The sequence below is a fragment of the Salmo salar genome, chromosome ssa14, assembly GCF_905237065.1.
Source record: "Salmo salar chromosome ssa14, Ssal_v3.1, whole genome shotgun sequence".
Classification (NCBI taxonomy): domain Eukaryota; kingdom Metazoa; phylum Chordata; class Actinopteri; order Salmoniformes; family Salmonidae; genus Salmo; species Salmo salar.
The window spans coordinates 22,547,254-22,564,655 of NC_059455.1; the positions used below are offsets into that span (position 1 = coordinate 22,547,254).

At 39.9% G+C, this 17,402-nt stretch overlaps 1 protein-coding gene across 2 annotated transcripts in view; it reads right to left on the minus strand.

Moving 5' to 3' along the window:
* LOC106569072 (pappalysin-2) overlaps window positions 1–17,402 on the minus strand; it is a 70,960-nt gene that overhangs the window by 36,102 nt on the left and 17,456 nt on the right. For both annotated transcript variants that reach the window (XM_014140037.2, XM_014140038.2), the window contains exons 5-8: window positions 14,186–14,378; window positions 13,820–13,950; window positions 10,460–10,642; window positions 4,403–4,700 (exon numbers count right to left, since the gene is read on the minus strand). In XM_014140037.2, coding sequence (XP_013995512.2) covers window positions 4,403–4,700; window positions 10,460–10,642; window positions 13,820–13,950; window positions 14,186–14,378 — 805 coding nt within the window. The remainder of the gene's footprint in view (window positions 1–4,402; window positions 4,701–10,459; window positions 10,643–13,819; window positions 13,951–14,185; window positions 14,379–17,402) is intronic.

Below are 17,402 nucleotides of genomic sequence, written 5' to 3' on the forward strand. Positions count from 1 at the left end.
CATTGCGCTTGGAACATACAGTTGCAAGAAAAAGTATGTGAACCCTTTGGAATTACCTGGATTTCTACATAAATTGGTCACAATAGACAAAACACAGTGTGCTTAAACTAATAACACACAAATTATTGCATTTCTCTTGTCTATATTTAATACATAATTTAAACATTCACAGTGTAGGTTGTAAAATATATGTGAACCCCTAGGCTAATGACTTCTCCAAAAGCTAACTGGAGTCAGGACTCAGCTAACCTGGAGTCCAATCAATGAGACAAGATTGGAGATGTTGGTTAGAGCTGCCCTGCAATATAAAAAACACTCACAAAATTTGAGTTTGCTATTCACATGAAGCATTTCCTGATGTGAACCATGCCTCAAACAAAAGAGATCTCAGAAGAACTAAGATTAAGAATTGTTGACTTACATAAAGCTGGAAAGGGTTACAAAAGTATCTCTAAAAGCCTTGATGTTCATCAGTCCACGGTAAGACAAATTGTCTATGAATGGAGATAGTTCAGCACTGTTGCTACTCTCCCTAGGTAGTGGCCGTTCTGCAAAGATGAGTGCAAGAGCACAGCGCAGAATGCTCAATGAGGTTAAGAAGAATCTTAGTGTGTCAGCTAAAGACTTATAGAAATCTCTGGAACATGCTAACATCTCTGTCGAGTCTACGATAAGTAAAACACTAAAAAAGAATGGTGTTCATGGGAGGACACCATGGAAGAAGCCACTGCTGTCCAAAAAAATAAACATTTCTGCATGTCTAAAGTTCGCAAAAGAACACCTGGATGTTCCACAGCACTACTGGCAAAATATTCTGTGGACAAATTAAACTAAAGTTGAGTTTAACGATGTGTGGAGAAAAAAAAGGCACAGCACACCAACATCAAAACCTCATCCCAACTGTAAAATATGGTGGAGGGAGCATCATGGTTTGGGGCTGCTTTGCTGCCTCAGGGCCTGGACAGCTTGCTCTCATCAACGGAAAAATGAATTCCCATGTTTATCAAAACATTTAGCAGGAGAATGTAAGGCCATCTGTCTGCCAATTGAAGCTCAACAAAAGTTGGGTGATGCAACAGAACAACGACCCAACAACAGAATTGCTTCAACAGAAGAAAATACGAGTTACAGACGGAATTCAAAATGGATAAAAAATAATAACAATCTCAGCCATCTACAATCAATACCACATAATGACAAATGGATAGTGCAAATTTATTGAATATGAAATACTTAAATATCTCATGTACATAAATATTTACACACCTGAGTCAGTACATGTTAGAATCACCTTTAGGAGCTTTGCACACCTTGATTGTACAATATCTGCATATTTTTTTATTTTATTCTTCAAGCTCTATCAAGTTGGTTGTTGATCATTGCTAGACAGCCATTTTCAAGTCTTGCCATAGATTTTCAAGACAATTTAAGTCAAAACATAACTAGGCAGCTCAGGAACATTCAATGTCGTCTTGGTAAGTAACTCCATTGTATATTTGGCCTTGTGTTTTAGGTTATTTTCCTGCTGAATGGTGCATTTGTCTCCCAGAGTCTGTTGGAAAGCAGACTCAACCAGGTTTTCCTATAGGATTTTGCCTGCGTTTAGCTCTATTCTGTTTATTTTTATCCTAAAAAAACTCCCTAGTCCTTGCCAATGACAAGCATGCCCATAACATGATGCAGCCGCCACCATGCTTGAAAATATGAAGAGTGGTACTCAGTGATGTGCTGCGTTGGATTTGCCCCAAACATAACCCTTTGTATTAAGGACAAAAAGTTGTGTTACTTTAGTGCCAAACAGGATGCATGTTTTAGAATATTTTTTATTCTGTACAGGCTTCCTTCTTTTCACTGTCATTTAGGTTAGTATTGTAGAGTAAGTACAATGTTGTTGATCCATCCTCAGTTCTCTCCTATCACAGCCATTCAACTCTGTAACTTTTAAAGTCACCATTGGCCTCATGTTGAAATCCCGGAGCAGTTTTGTTCCTCTCCAGCCACTGAGTTAGTAAGGAAGCCTGTATCTTTGTAGCGACTGGATGTATTGATATACAATCCAAAGTGTAATTAATAAATTCAACATGCTTAAAGGGCTATTCAATGAACACTTTTTTTAACCCATCTACCAATAGGTGATCTTTGTGAGGCATTAGAAAACCTCCCTGGTCTTTGTGGTTGAGTCTGTGTTTGAAATTCACTGCTCGACTGAGGGACATTACAAAATTTGTATGTGTGGGGTACTGAGATGAGGTAGTCATTTAAAAAATCATGTTAAACACTATTATTGCACACAGTGAGTCCATGCAACTTATGTGACTTAAGCAATTCTTTACTCCTGAACTTATTTAGGCTTGCCAAAACAAAGGGACTTGCCATAACACTTATTGACTCAGACATTTCAGCCTTTCATTTTATATGAATTTATAAAAAATAAAATCAGCATAATTCCACTTTGACATTATGGGGTATGGTGTGTAGGCCAGTGACACAAAATCTCAATTTGATCCATATGAAATTCAGTCTGTACCACAACAAAATGTGGAAAAAGTCAAGGGGTGTGAATATTTTCTGAAGGCACTCTAACCTGTAACACTGGGGTAAAGTGATCTGTTCTTGCAATTTGTAGTCTATGACATTTCAGATTTACATATGATACTTTTTCACGAAGTAGTTTGGATGTAGTGAACTAGTTTTTCAAAGTAACTTTAATTATGTAAATGATATATTTGTTTAGCTTTAGTGTAGCTTAACTTCTTCCAGTGTGAAGTAATTGGTAGCTTGGTAAACTTTATTTTCAGAGTAGCTTCCCCAACACTGTTTCTTGCCTTGTGTATTTGTGTCTAGTCACCTAACCTTGCTGTAGGAAGCAGTGACCTTAAACCTAAACTGGATGTACAGTGGGCACGGTGATATCCTACCTCCTGTCCCAGGGCTATTGAGCTGTTTTGGTCAGCTCCAAACTATAAAAAGAGCCTACCCTTGATTTCCCAGCAGCACTGCTTGATTACCATTGTCTCCGGCCAGCTGTAAAGAATACCTACAAAAATGCACATTATCTACTCTCTCAGGCGTGTCGGATTTCCTCCCGCTACAAATGACCCTTATTAATTATGGATCAGCTCTAAGAGCCCTCTCTCTCTAGCATTCCACCGGAGGACATTTTACAGGAGTGTGTTTTTTTGTCAGGACTTAGACTCTGTGTAGTTTTGTGCCTTAATGGACACTGGAATGATGCAATCAGTTATTAATGTACGAAATAGTAGAAACCAAAAGATGAAGGTCAGGGGGAAATAATACATCCTTGACCATGGATTAACGACATCTACTCCTATTTTACACATGCCCCAAAAGTGATTTTTTTCACTACTAATGGACCAAAAATGTGAGTCTATTTTTAAGGATTAGGATATCAAGTGCAAAACAATCTTGCTTTGCCAGATATACCTCTTGGTGGCAGTGTAGACTCAGTCAGTCACAATGCTTAGCCTTAATTTCTCTCTTGCAATACACTCCACTTCTCTCTCTTCACCCCCTCTTCCAAATGACAGGCCTCTCACTTATCATATACTAACCATGATGAGCATACAGTGAAGAGCCTTCAGCGAGAGGAAATAGCTGAGGAACAGGTCCAAACAGAAACTGGTGTTTACTGTTTCTGCTGGTCACATTTGGTTTATATTCCAGAGACTGCCTCTCTTCGCTCCACATAACTTAATTCCCCTTGGTTTTTACATCTTTTTGCACTTACAGCTGCTTGTGGAACTTTTAGAGACCAAATGTATTCCTCAACGTGACCTCTTCAGCATATCCACCTACTCCCGCAACTAAGCGCTTGAAAAGAACCATCCCAGAAAGTGTTTGTGAAAAATTACAAAATCATTCACAAAAAATAGTGTATGATGCTAATATAGAATCCAAGCAGACTTATGAATAAAAGTAAGATGGAACAGAATAAAAAACAAAGAACACTTAAGTTGTTAAGTTGATTCAGATAATCAACTTAACACCTTTTCTCACAGTGTGGGATAAAAATAATTTGACGTACGCCGGAATCCACTGAAAACGTTTTTTTGAATAAGGCCCTTGATGTTGATTTGTATCAGTAGCTAGGGCTAAAAAGCATATTGAATACATTTGGTTTTTGTGTTGCGAAAACAATACCAGACCAAAACACTAGAATTATGAATATCTCAGCTTCTGTGGCTATAGAAGATTGCATTGTTTGATCTTTGTAACTGACATACATTATCATCGTGATTTTTTATTTCTTTGTATTTTTGGGCCCAGTTCTTGGAGCAGTGGTACATGACCTCCAAACAATAAATCTGAGTCCGCACAGGAGAACTTTCCAGACTAAGTTCAAAGTATTTGTCAGTGTCAATCTTACTTGTGTCAATCTTACCTGTCTGTAAATGTAAGCAGAGTTTGCTGGACCAGATCGCCTGAAAACGCCGGTTGCCTGACAACTCGGTAGATCAGAGGCTGGCAACTGGAGCAGAGAGGATTGTGGGGGCCAGAAGTGAACAGGATAGCATCAATCTCCATCTTCTCATCAAAGGTGCTCAGTTTGACAGCTGCCACCCTTTTTTCGGTGTGCACACGTAGAGTGAGGGGCACATCACAGAAGACGTGCTGTGGACCCATGTCAAGAGACTCGTCTGTGTCTGTTATTAGCTCGATGTTGGCGATCGCCTGGTTATCTGTAGAGACAACATGGGGGACAATAATCACCTGTATAATCAAGCAGTTCCAGAGTAAAATGCATATGCTTATCCCTTTATTTATTCATAAACACCTAGAAAAAATACTTGGTGTGACTTGACATTACCTGCTAAGATGAACAGCCAAAGAATTATGATTCCGGTAGACAAAATGCGTGGCTTGTATTGTGGAGAGTTTCAATAATTGCTAAATGTATGCTGTTGTCACCCCATGTTCAAGAATGGCCTTTTTCCCTTCATTCAGATTACAACCTCCCACTTTCGGTTATTTGAAAATGAAAACATCTCCAAAATATGTCGGAATCAGACAATATTAGCTAAAAATGCCAACATCGGTATCGGCCCGATGTCTAGTTTAATGCCGATGTGCAAAGACGATGTCAAAGCTGAACTGCATACCTATATAACGTAGGTACATGACAAAATGACGCCATGTAAAATTTGTACTACATGTGCAACACAGCATTTCTAACCTAGCCCACAATATCTGCTGTGTGGATAGAGCAGTCAACAAGTTGAGCAGTCATTTGAAAGAGTAAGAACATTTCAGCGAGACAACTCAAAGGTGAAATCCATTAACGCCAAGATAATGGACTTCATTGCCCTTGACAATCAACCGTTCTCTGTCAAGGGTGATGTTGGCTTTCGCGACTGGTCGAGCACACTACCAAGTGTGCTATTTTTCAGATGTTGCCCTACCGGAGTTACACAGTAATAGTGTCACTGCTATTAGCTTCACGACATACTATGGAACGCCATTTGGGTCGTTGCGTGTCAAAGACGATACATGTCAAATAACACTATTTGACAATAACACTATTTGACGGGTTAAATAAGCTTTTAATTTGACACATCAAATAACAGTTCTATTATAGAATGTTGTGTTTTCTGAATTTGCACATGCAAGCCAAGTGCCACCACCACTATCAGTAGCACTGTCCAAGCTGTCCAAAAAAGTCTGCAAACAAGCAAACACCGGCCACGAACGATGTGTTTACAATACTGCTTTGGTAATATGGCATTATTTGTTCGACCGCAACTTCTGGGCTAGCTAGCTAGTTTTATCTTACTTAGCTAGCACCAATACAACCAGCCTGAAAACAATGACCAGTAGAAACTGCAGTCATTTTCATTATTCTTAGCAATGATTTAGGAATCCTTGTGAATAAGTATTAGCTAGGTAGCCACTTGTTGTTCGCCTATTGAAATTGAACTTCAGTTCATGAAAATAAATATCTAGCCAACTACTTAACCCTGTTGCCCAAAGCTAACATTATAAGCAGCCAGCTAGCTTCATTTGGCTAGTGAGGCTTGACCGGACCGGGTTGGGTTGTGTTGTGAAGCTAGCCACAATAAGGATGACACCCACAGTACACAACTTTGAAGAGTTAACGCAAATATTAGAGTTGTAGCTCTTTTCGTGGGACTGTGACTGTCACCCCCCCAGTCAGCCTATTGTGTGGATTGACATTCATATTGCACTGTGCAGCTTTACCTAAGGATTGGGGATCAATTAAATGGGGTAGCAGTCTACTCAATACCCAATATATTTTTTCCCAACATCCTGCTCAGAGTTATCATACTCCAAAACATCCATGAAGTATTGTTTTCCCTCTGGAATAGTGTTCAATACACAGAGTAGGTTGACAATAGATGTGGCTCAATTCACAGTTGTTTCACAGTCCCGCAATAAGAGCTACAATGCTAATGTTCTCTGGGTGTCACTGAGTAGACTGATAACCCTTGTCATTGATCCACAATCCATAGGTAAGGCTGTACAGAGAAATAAGTATGCCCCCAATGCAATTCTAAAGTCCAGTGTGATTAACAAATTGTCTTTTGTTGATTTTATACAACAACATTCCAACCTGTTTAGCATGATCTATTCAATGATGGCATAATTCTACTATTTGTATTCATTCGCATCACTGTCAATTACATACTTTTATTTTGAAGGCTAACCAAATAGTGTTATTTGACGTATTTGTTTTGACATGCAAATACCCAAACGGCATTCCATAGAAATCCAGGTTGAGAATGAAACAACTGAACGAATGAACAACGAAACAGCAAAGCAAGTAAGTGAAATAAATAGGTTTTGATTATGTTTTACTGGTAATGGGGACATACGTAAATGCCAACAAATTAACTTTTTGGTCAGTGTGGTGTGTGTGTGTAACCTTTGTTTAACTAGGCAAGTCAGTTAAAAACAAATGATTATTTGCAGCCTAGAAGGCCAGCATCACGGAGTCGCCTCTTCACTGTTGACGTTGAGACGTGTTTTGCGGGTACTATTTAATGAAGCTGCCAGTTGAGGACTTGTGAGGCATCTGTTCTCTAACTAGACACTCTAATGTACTTGTCCTCTTGCTCAGTTGTGCATCGGGGCCTCCCACTCCCCTTTCTATTCTGGTTAGAGCCAGTTTGCGCTGTTCTGTGAAGGGAGTAGTACACAATTTCTCACATGGAATAGTCTTCATTTCTCAGCAAAATAATAGCCTGAAGAGTTTCAGAAGGTTCTTAGTTTCTGGCCATTTTGAGCCTGTAATCAAACCCACAAACGCTGATGCTCCAGATACTCAACTAGTCTAAAGAAGGCTAGTTTTATTGCTTCTTTAATCAGGACAATAGTTTTCAGCTGTGCTAACATAATTGCAAAAGGGTTTTCTAATGATAAATTAGGCTTTTAAAATTATAAACTTGGATTAGCTAACACAACGTGCCATTGGAACACAGGGGTGATGGTTGCTGATAATGGGTCTCTGTACGCCTATGTAGATATTCCATAAAAAAATCTGCCGTTTCCAGCTACAATAGTAATTTACATTAACAATGTCTACACTGTATTTCTGATGAATTTGACGTTATTTTAATGGACCAAAAATTAGCGTTTCTTTCAAAAACAAGGACATTTCTAAGTGACCTAAACTTTTGAACGGTAGTGTATGTAGCTTGTTTTTGTCCCAGGTCCAGGAATGGCTGAAAAAATGCAGCATTTACTTGGAGCTAACTCTGCAAATAGGACTGCTGGGTGATTCGATAAGCCACAGTCAAACGATCAATAGTATAATAATACTATTAGCAAATGTGTTTAACTTCCATTTACAATCTGTAGAAACTATGAGAATAGAAAGGTTCAGAACTTTTGTGAAACATCATAGCACAATGGAAAAATATATGGCAACTAGGAATCAAAATGGGATGGTCTTCAGAGATAGTTGGGAGGGGTTGAGGTTAGCTGAAGGCTGGGACTAAAAACAAATCAAAGATAACTAATGTAAAATATACTGTCTGTGAAATGTATGTAGTATGTATCAGCTGGAAGTGGAAGCCAAAGTATTGTTGTCCATTAGTTTACTCCAATTAGAGGAGGGGTGGTAGGGTTTGGGGAAAATAATAAGGAAAATGCATGTAGTTAGTGTACTCCAATTAGGGGAGGTAGGGTTAGGGGAAAATAAGAGATTTTTTATATATATATATACAAAATCTATATATATATATATATATATATACATACACGCAGTGCATTCGGAAAGTATTCAGACCCCTTGACTTTTTCCACATTTTGTTACGTGACAGCATTTCTTCTCATCAATCTACACACAATAGCCCATAATGAAAAAGCGAAAACAGGTCAAAAGAAACAAACAGAAACCTTATTTACATAAGTATTCAGACCCTTTGCTATGAGACAAGAAATTGAGCTCAGGTGCATCCTGGTTCCATTGATCATCCTTGAGATGTTTCTACAACTTGATTGGAGTCCACCTGTGGTAAATTAAATTGATTGGACATGATTTGGAAAGGCACACACCTGTCTATATAAGGTGTCACAGTTGACAGTGTATGTCAGAGTAAAATCCAAGCCATGAGGTTGAAGAAATTGGCCATAGAGCTCCGAGACAGGATCGTGTCGAGGCACAGCTCTGGGGAAGGGTACCAAAACATGTCTGCGGCATTGAAGATCCAAGAACACTGGCCTCGATCATTCTTAAATGGAAGAAGTTTGGAAACACCAAGACTCTTCCTAGAGCTGGCCGTCCGGCCAAACTGAGCAATCGGGGGAGAAGGGCCTTGGTCAGGGTGGTGACCAAGAACACGATGGTCGTTCTGACAAAGCTCCTGAGTTCCTCTGTGGAGATGGGATAACCTTCCATCTCTGCAGCACTCCACCAATAAGGCCTTTATGGTAGAGAGGCCAAATGGAAGCCACTCCTCAGTAAAAGGCACATGAATGCCCGCTTGGAGTTTGCCAAAAGGTACCTGAAGGACTCTCAGACCATGAGAAGCAAGATTCTCTGGTCTGATGAAACCAAGATTGAACTTTGGCCTGAATGCCAAGCATCACATCTGGAGGAAACCTGGCAACATCCCTACGGTGAAGCATGATGGTGGCAGGATCATACTGTGAGGATGATTTTCAGGGCAGGGACTGGGAGACCAGTCAAGATCTCGGGAAAGATGAACAGAGCAAAGTACGAGAGATCCTTGATGAAAACCTGCTCCAGAGCTTTCTTTCTTAATGCATTTGAGCCAATCAGTTGTGTTGTGACAAGGTAGGGGTGGTATACAGAAGATAGCCCTATTTGGTAAAAGATCATGTCCATTTTATGGCAAGAGCATCTCAAATAAGCAAAGGGAATCGACAGTCCATCATTACTTTAAGACATGAATTTCAAGAACTTTGAAAGTTTCTTCAAGTGCAGTTGCAAAAACCATCAAGCTCTATGATTAAACTGACTCCCATGAGGACCGCCACAAGAAAGGAAGACCCAGAATTACCTCTGCTGCAGAGGATAAGTTCATTAGAGTTAACTGCACCTCAGATTGCAGACCAAATAAATGCTTCACAGAGTTCAAGTAACAGACACATCTCAACTGTTCAGAGGAGACTGTGTGAATCAGGCCTTCATGGTTGAATTGCTGCAACAACAAAAAAACACAACTAAAGGACACCAATAATAAGAAGAGACTTGCTTGGGCCAAGAAACATGAGCAATGGACATTAGCCTGGTGGAAATCTGTCCTTTGGTCTGATGAGTCCAAATTTGAGGTTTTTATTTCCAACAGCCGTGTTTTTGTGAGATGCAGAGTAGGTGAACGGATCATCTCCACATGTGTGGTTCCCACCATGAAGCATGGAGGAGGTGTGATGGTATGGGGATGCTTTGCTGGTAAGATTGTCAGTGATTTATTTAGAATTCAAGTCACACTTAACCAGCATGGATACCACAGCATTCTGCAGCGAAATGCCATCCGCTTAGTGGGACTATTATTTGTTTTTCAACAGGACAATGACCCAAAACAAAGGGCTATTTGACAAAGAAAGAGAGTGATGGTGCTGCATCAGATGACATGGCCTCCACAATTACCCAACATCAACCGAATTGAGATGGTTTGGGATGAGTTGGACCGCAGAGTGTAGGAAAAGCAGCCAACAAGTGCTCAGCATATGTGGGAACTCCTGCAAGACTGTTGGAAAAACATTCCTCATGAAGCTGGTTGAGAGAATGCCAAGAGGGTGGCTACTTTCAACAATCTAAAATATATTTAGATTTTTTAAACAATTTTTGGGTTACTACTCGATTCCATATGTGTTATTTCATAGGTCTGATGTCTTCACTATTATTCTACAATGTAGAAAATAGTAAAAAATAAATAAAAAACCCTTGAATGAGTAGGTGTTCAAAGTTTTGATATATGTTGTTGGAGACCACTAGAATGAACCTGGGACCCACCGGCTGAGACGTATGTGACCCACACAGTGAGGCTGTCAGGGACCACAGGGTGGAGGAAGCTCAGCATCAGGACGCAGCCTTCGGTTTCAGGGCAGGGAGACGTCACATTGGCATCATACAGGCTGAGCTCTGGACTCCAGGCCTGTAGGCTGGGCTCACATGGCTGGTATACATCTGGAGGGCCTGTAAACACACACACACAGATCTTGTTTTACAATATATACATATATAGACACCTATATGCGTCCCCAATGGCACACTACTTTTGACCAGGGCCATTTATGGAATATGGTGCATCCAAGCATTTGAGGGTAGTTAGTTTTACCAGCACCATCCCTCAGCTTTTTACCGAAACAGGTAGTACACTTAATTGTTTCTACTGCTGATTGACACTTTAAGTAGTGTACTATCTCAGTTTGTTTTATGATTTTGAATCACTGAAAAACCATTACTGTACTATTATTAAAGAAAAGGGCTACTGGAGAGTACCAGTGATGTTCTGAGGGAGCGACATAGAGAGCTTGGGAAAATCACACAACCTGGCTGTGGACTGGACTGGTCTTCTCCAAGCCACCCTCTAGAACACAACATACCCATGTGCAATTTTGCACAGGAAGGAAATCCATGCCTTAACAATGTATAAAGCATGTTCATTTCCACAAATGGGAAACGTAGCAGGTAGTATGTCTCAGCAGACCACTGAACTAAACTGTTAGATGGAGAGGGGGACAGAGCCTGCAGCGGTAGCCCCAGCCAGCCAATGCCTGAACATCCACAGCTTCCACAGCTTCTGCTATTTGCACCCAATGTGGCTGCTTCACATGTGTGGATTTTTTCAGGGTAAACATCAGCACGCCAAGTCAAACTATAAAACTAAATTGGTCAGATAAACAGAGAAAGGCCTCAACACAGGCCCAGATTAATCGCTGTATCAGATGTGGTAAACGGCTCCCACAGGAAAGCCTAGTGCTTCAAGATCTTAGTGTATCATCCTTCCTGCTTTCAGCAACTTAACAATGCCACTACTTTTCCCTTTCTCAAGATTAAATAGACTCCCCAGGTTTGGAAATGCATGCTTGGGTTTCAGTGGAGGAACACATCAAAGGGAAGATCTGTTTCTGTGAAAAGAATGAGGTATACAGTATGTTGTATGCATTTTTTATTAATTCAGTCAATGTTTAAAACTTAACTAAATCAATTTAGAGGCCTAACAGTTTAATTCATTTGTAAAAAGGTAACAATGGTACTGGGGTGGAACATTTTGACTTGTTTTCATATAGGCTGCGATCTAATGCAAGGTGCGTTGTAGCGAAGTGCACTATTTTAATGGCAATTTACGCTTGAACCAACATGTGCAGCGTTAACCATGAATACGATCCCTGCAAACATCTTTGAAAATGCCTTTAAAAAAACTGCAAAAAAAATGGTCAGCTGTGTAGTGTGCTGCACTATAACGTGATTGCATTTAATCCCGCCCTAATCAACCTTAACTTGTTTTCCTGTTAAACCTAGAATCTGCAGTTAAAACAAAAGCAAAACGGACACCCGCCTCTGTTTTTGTAAAAAGCTGAGGTATGGGCCTGGAGAAATGTAACCACTCTCAAATTCAGAGTCAGAGCTATGGATGCAAGGACTGACCATTCATGTTATCAAAATTATAATTTTAACCATGTTTTGAGGTTATAAAGTGTTTGTTTACATTTACGTTATTTCCAAACATTGGAGTATTATATTTTGGGTTCTGATGGGGTACAACAGTTGAACTAAGCTCATGAGGCATTTATAAGTTATATTCTTCCATAATCAATGGGTAAATATAATACATTTATGTCCAAAAATGGATGTAGGAACTGCAGATTTCCCCTTTAAGGGAAGGGAACACAGCCACCTCGCTCTCCAACCAATTTCCATTTCCATTTTAGTCATGTAGCAGACGCTTTTATCCAGAGTGACTTACATATTCATACTTTTTCATCTGTATCATTTTGCGGCTAATTTATTGAAGAGGAAATTCAGCAACTCTTAGAGGAACGTTGAAATTGATAAATGCTTATTTATTGTTAAACATAAAACCAACGTATTTTGTAAACAGTTTTACAGACTGAGAAATTGTTTTTTTTAGAATGGCCTCCAATGGGTTCAGGGACCAATCACATGGGAATACAAAACAAAACATAATTTGATTTGTCAATGAGTTGCATTTATTTTCTTCTTTGCAACTCATTTACCAATCACATAATGTTTTGTATTCCCATTGTGATTGGTCCCTGAACCCATTGGAAATATACAAAAGCCTCCTTTATTTCTAAAACTGTAAAACTCTTGATTTCCTGTTCTAAATTAAGTTCTCAAGACCCACGAGTGAACACCTGGCTTACACATGGACAAGCAGGTAAGATGACTCTCTTCCCCCCATAAATTACACTACAGTACACAACAAAAGCCAACAGACTGTCTCTCCCCAGAACTGTGGATTCCACTCTCCTCTCCTGGACAATGCTGTAATTGTCTTTATCGTCATTAAAGTACAACATGGAAGAATAATCACCACCTCTTTTTTTTTTTTTCAAAGCACAAATTCCATCTGAGGATTTCCACATATTTGGGTAGAATTTCTAAAACGTTTTATACACGTCATGTCAAAAGACTGGGCTTCTCCACACTCAAAGAATCTTGATTGGAATAATAAGAAACATCTGTTACATGAAGCATAAAGATTCAAAGCAGTACAGGATACACAGTTTTTATGACAGTTCAATGTTGGACGGCACCCAACAGTACCAAAAACTGACATTGCCAAGCACCCTGTTTTTCTTATGGCCAAAACAAGAGAAGCTCTTTAGCCTGGCAACTATTATTTTATGATTTTCTTATATTTCTTCCATACAGTCTTTATCCCTGCACGCACCTTACCCACAGGAGAATAAGGGATCCTCCCTGCAGAAAGGTAGAACTTAAACTGTAAGTAACTGAATGTTTTGTGTATGTTCAAAATGGACATAATAACACACTAAAATCAATGAGATTAAAATCAATGATTTATCAGATGATGAGTATGTGCTCACTTTATTATGTTTTTGCAGTGTCAGAGACATGTCACTGAGTGTGCAATGTAACTCGGCCTTGAGACTACTATCCTAGACTAGACTGGCTACTAGTGGCTAATGGAATTGTCATAATATAAATAATATATGCCACTTAGCAGACGCTTTTATCCAAACCTATTTACAGTTGTGCATGCATACATTTTAGTATGGGTGGTCCCAGTGGGAATTGAACCCACAACCCTGACGTTGCAACTGGCATGCTGTACTTAACTAAGCCACACAGGCCCATTTGTGGCAAAAGAGAAATACTGACCAATAGCTTCTTCAGGTGTCCAGTATCCGGAGGAGTCACAGACCCGGGGTGAGGTGGCCTCATAGGCATACTGATGGAACACACCGTCTGCCTCACAGTACCTGCAGTTTACACTATCCACTGTAGGGGAACTGTTAAGAGAGGTGCTCAGATGTAAGTATCAGAAAATCTTTGAAAATATCATTATCATTCATAAATATCTGTGTCTGTATCCCGAATGGCACCCTATTCCCTTTATAGTGCACTATGGGCTTAATGGGCCTGTGGTCAAAAGTAGTGCACCATATAGGGAAAGGGGTGTCATTTGGGATACATATCTCATTACTGCTGATATGAGGAAAAACTTTAGCTACACACTTATTCTACCTTTGATGAAGTGGCCCCCTTACAGGTGGCAGCCAATGAATGGAGACAGAGTCTGAGCTCTGTCGAATCACCATGGGCTTGAGAGGGATGGGGGAGGGCCTTCTGTTGTTCAGCCAGTTCTCGTAGACTAGATCCATATAACAATGCATCCGAGCTACTTGATTTGGTGTGAAATGGTTGGTGCAGTTATCGTCTGATGAGAAGAAGTGAAAGTAGAGTCAATGTTCTTAGCGGAAATCATCAAACGGCATCAGAATTCTTGTGCTTACGTACTCCCTTAAAAATGAGTGTGCTTGCGTACTCCCTTAAAATATATTTTCTTGAAAAAAAAAGCAGCAATAGTACTATTTGTCCATTTCAGTGGCGACCCATCATTCAGGGCAGGTGGGGCGGAGATATGTATACTGTAGCTAAGAAAGTAATACTAAGTGTATGTTGTGTAGTAAGATGTTAGTAGCCAATGTGCCTCACCCTAATAATTTGGTCTATTTACACCTCTTTTTTGGGCTTGCCTGTTTTGCATGTTATTTTGGCATTAATACATGTCACATATCAGTTTGCAAACAATGTAAAACATATATCTATCATTGAGTTAATAAAGCAGCATACTAACATGTTCTCTTTTTGTTTCCTTGAGTAAGGCAGCTCTAAAATGCAGGTGTTTAAGCCTAGCTCAGTGCTTTCATTAAGCCTAGCTCAGTGCTTTTTTTTGCACCGTGTTTGGCTCAGTGTTCTATCACTCATGGGGACACTACGTCATAGGCAAGTCTAAGGGTAGACCTCGAAAATTCTAGCCCCTTGGGTGCTGCCATAGAGTTACATAAGAAGTGCCCATCCAAGAAGGCTCAAGGTCACTGGCCACAGATAAAATGACATCAAATCACGTTATATGTACAGTAGGTTTGATTGGACTGATCATGTCAACAGAGCTGTCATCATCATGAATCAAGTCGACAATCTACTGGCAAATCCATTTTAAATCCAAGTCCTATGAAGAGAAATAATAGTTAAAACCTATCGGTGCTCATCGGCCATTGGACATAAACATGGCACAACAAGTTGGAAATTGCAAATTCAACAATGATTGGTTTGGAAGGAAACAGTGACAGTGGCTGTGTGGTCCCAAATCTGGGATTAAGGGGCTCTTTTCCAAGTTTAAAATGATATATAGTCAACATTGGCCATGCTGTCAATGAAGCATGATTTGTGCTACGCTCAAAAGAACTTTACTCTGAACTGCGAAAACTTGACTTCAGTAAGTTCAAGACAAAATACGTTTTGAAAGGTCATCCAACTCGGGATTGTAAATCCGGCCTCTTTTTGTTAATTTCAGAGTTTTCAGTTGTTTTGAAAGCACCATAAATCCAGAGAATGCCAGACTGATGACAAAATTTGCCCACGAAGGACAGACGCACCACCTTCCTGTTCAAGTGAGCACAGCACAACAAGGTGAGTCCAAAAATGTATTGTATGCTGCTGCATAGATGATGTAATATGCCAGGGAGATATGTATACTGTAGCTAAGAAAGTAATACTAAGTGTATGTTGTGTAGTAAGATGTTAGTAGCCCATGTGCCTCACCCGAATAATTTGGTCTATTTACCCCTCTTAATTTTGCCTACTGTTCTGACTTGGTGGTGCACATGTAGCCTACAGTATAACCTGTTTTAGAGAAATGTAATCATTGAATATTGTAAGAGCTTTCATTGTCTGCTTATATGCCCCCTTTATTTATTTAGCTGTGTTTTTTTTAAAAGGCAGTAAATGAGGCTGAATTAACTGTTTCGCTGCCAGACAAGTCTCCGCTGATAGCCAGGTGTAGCAGTGGTAAGATGTTGGGACTGCTGTTTAGACGCTTAATGTAGGCCCTAACAGTTTGTGGGCACCGTTTGTCACCGTTATAGTGCAATTAATGTATTGTTTAGTGTTCTGGTGTGTAGTGGCTTTGCTAAGGGCATGCATCCCACTTTTCTTTCATGTTAATCACCAAGATTAACATGCTAAAATTGCAACTGGTCCATTTTGAGACACCCTAGCCAAGAAATCTGTCATTCATTTTGATTTTTACATTTTCAATTTTACATCTAACTAAGATGTTTGGTGCAGTATGTCGCAATGAAAAAATTGCAGGAAAACGAGTGGTCTCTCTTTGAGTGACAACAAAGACTTTATTGAAGAATCCCTACTGTTGACCAATCAACGACGAAGGGGCGAAGACTTCAGCTCCGAACTCCGGCTTGCCTCCAGAAAATCGCCGTGCCCGAACAGCCGAAAAACCCCTCACCGAAGTCCAAAACGAACCAAAACGTTACAAAATGTTGTCATAATATATGCACAAACTCTTCCGAACTGTTTCGGCTGAGAAATATGTGGACGCCTTAAAGGAAAGGTTCACCCGTTTTGAATGTAATATTGTTTTTGTACATCTCTGAGTGATGTTCTTTCGATTCCCTGGGTTATTTAATGTTTTCATGTGTATCTGAGTTATTGGCGTTCAAGCAGGCAGAAATTTGACCGGTATGACGTAGCACTGTGATAAAGTCGCTCTCACTACACTGGAAGTCAATAGCAATACGACTTTTAGATCGCAAAAACATCTATCATACATGTCAGATTTCAATACCGGCCGATGTCATAACTTGGGAGGATGTCTTCTCTCGAATGAGTCATTGATCATATTTTTGCAATATTCCTACCTAGAGAAATTTGTAATTTAACGGAGGGTCTAGCACATTTTCCCTTTTTGTCTGCCCCTTTAGTCCAGGGTGCATTGCATGGTGCCGTTGCCAGAGATATTATAGAAAGGAGAATGAATGAAGGAACGTATAACGCCCCACCCAGCAGACTGTCGAACAATCGCGTTCACGTTGTCATACCGCGTCACACGGTTGCTAAGCTAATTGTCACACAATCCATTCTCAAAGTCAGTGTATATGTCGAGAAACATGCTTTAATAATTTCCTCGAAAGTACATAATGTCACGATTCCAAAGCTATACGATATTACAGATAGCAAGTTAAATATTGGTAATTTTGTACTTGTTGATTAAATTTGTGCTAATGTTGGGTTTGAGCTAGCGTTCAATAGACTCCCATTCACTCCTTGAAGGAGAGCGCTCCTTGTCCCAGAATCACCCAGAATGCACTGCACAGCCCATTGATGTAGCATGGGCAACATTTCCCATCTCCTCAAAAGTATATCTGCCGTTGTGAACGTC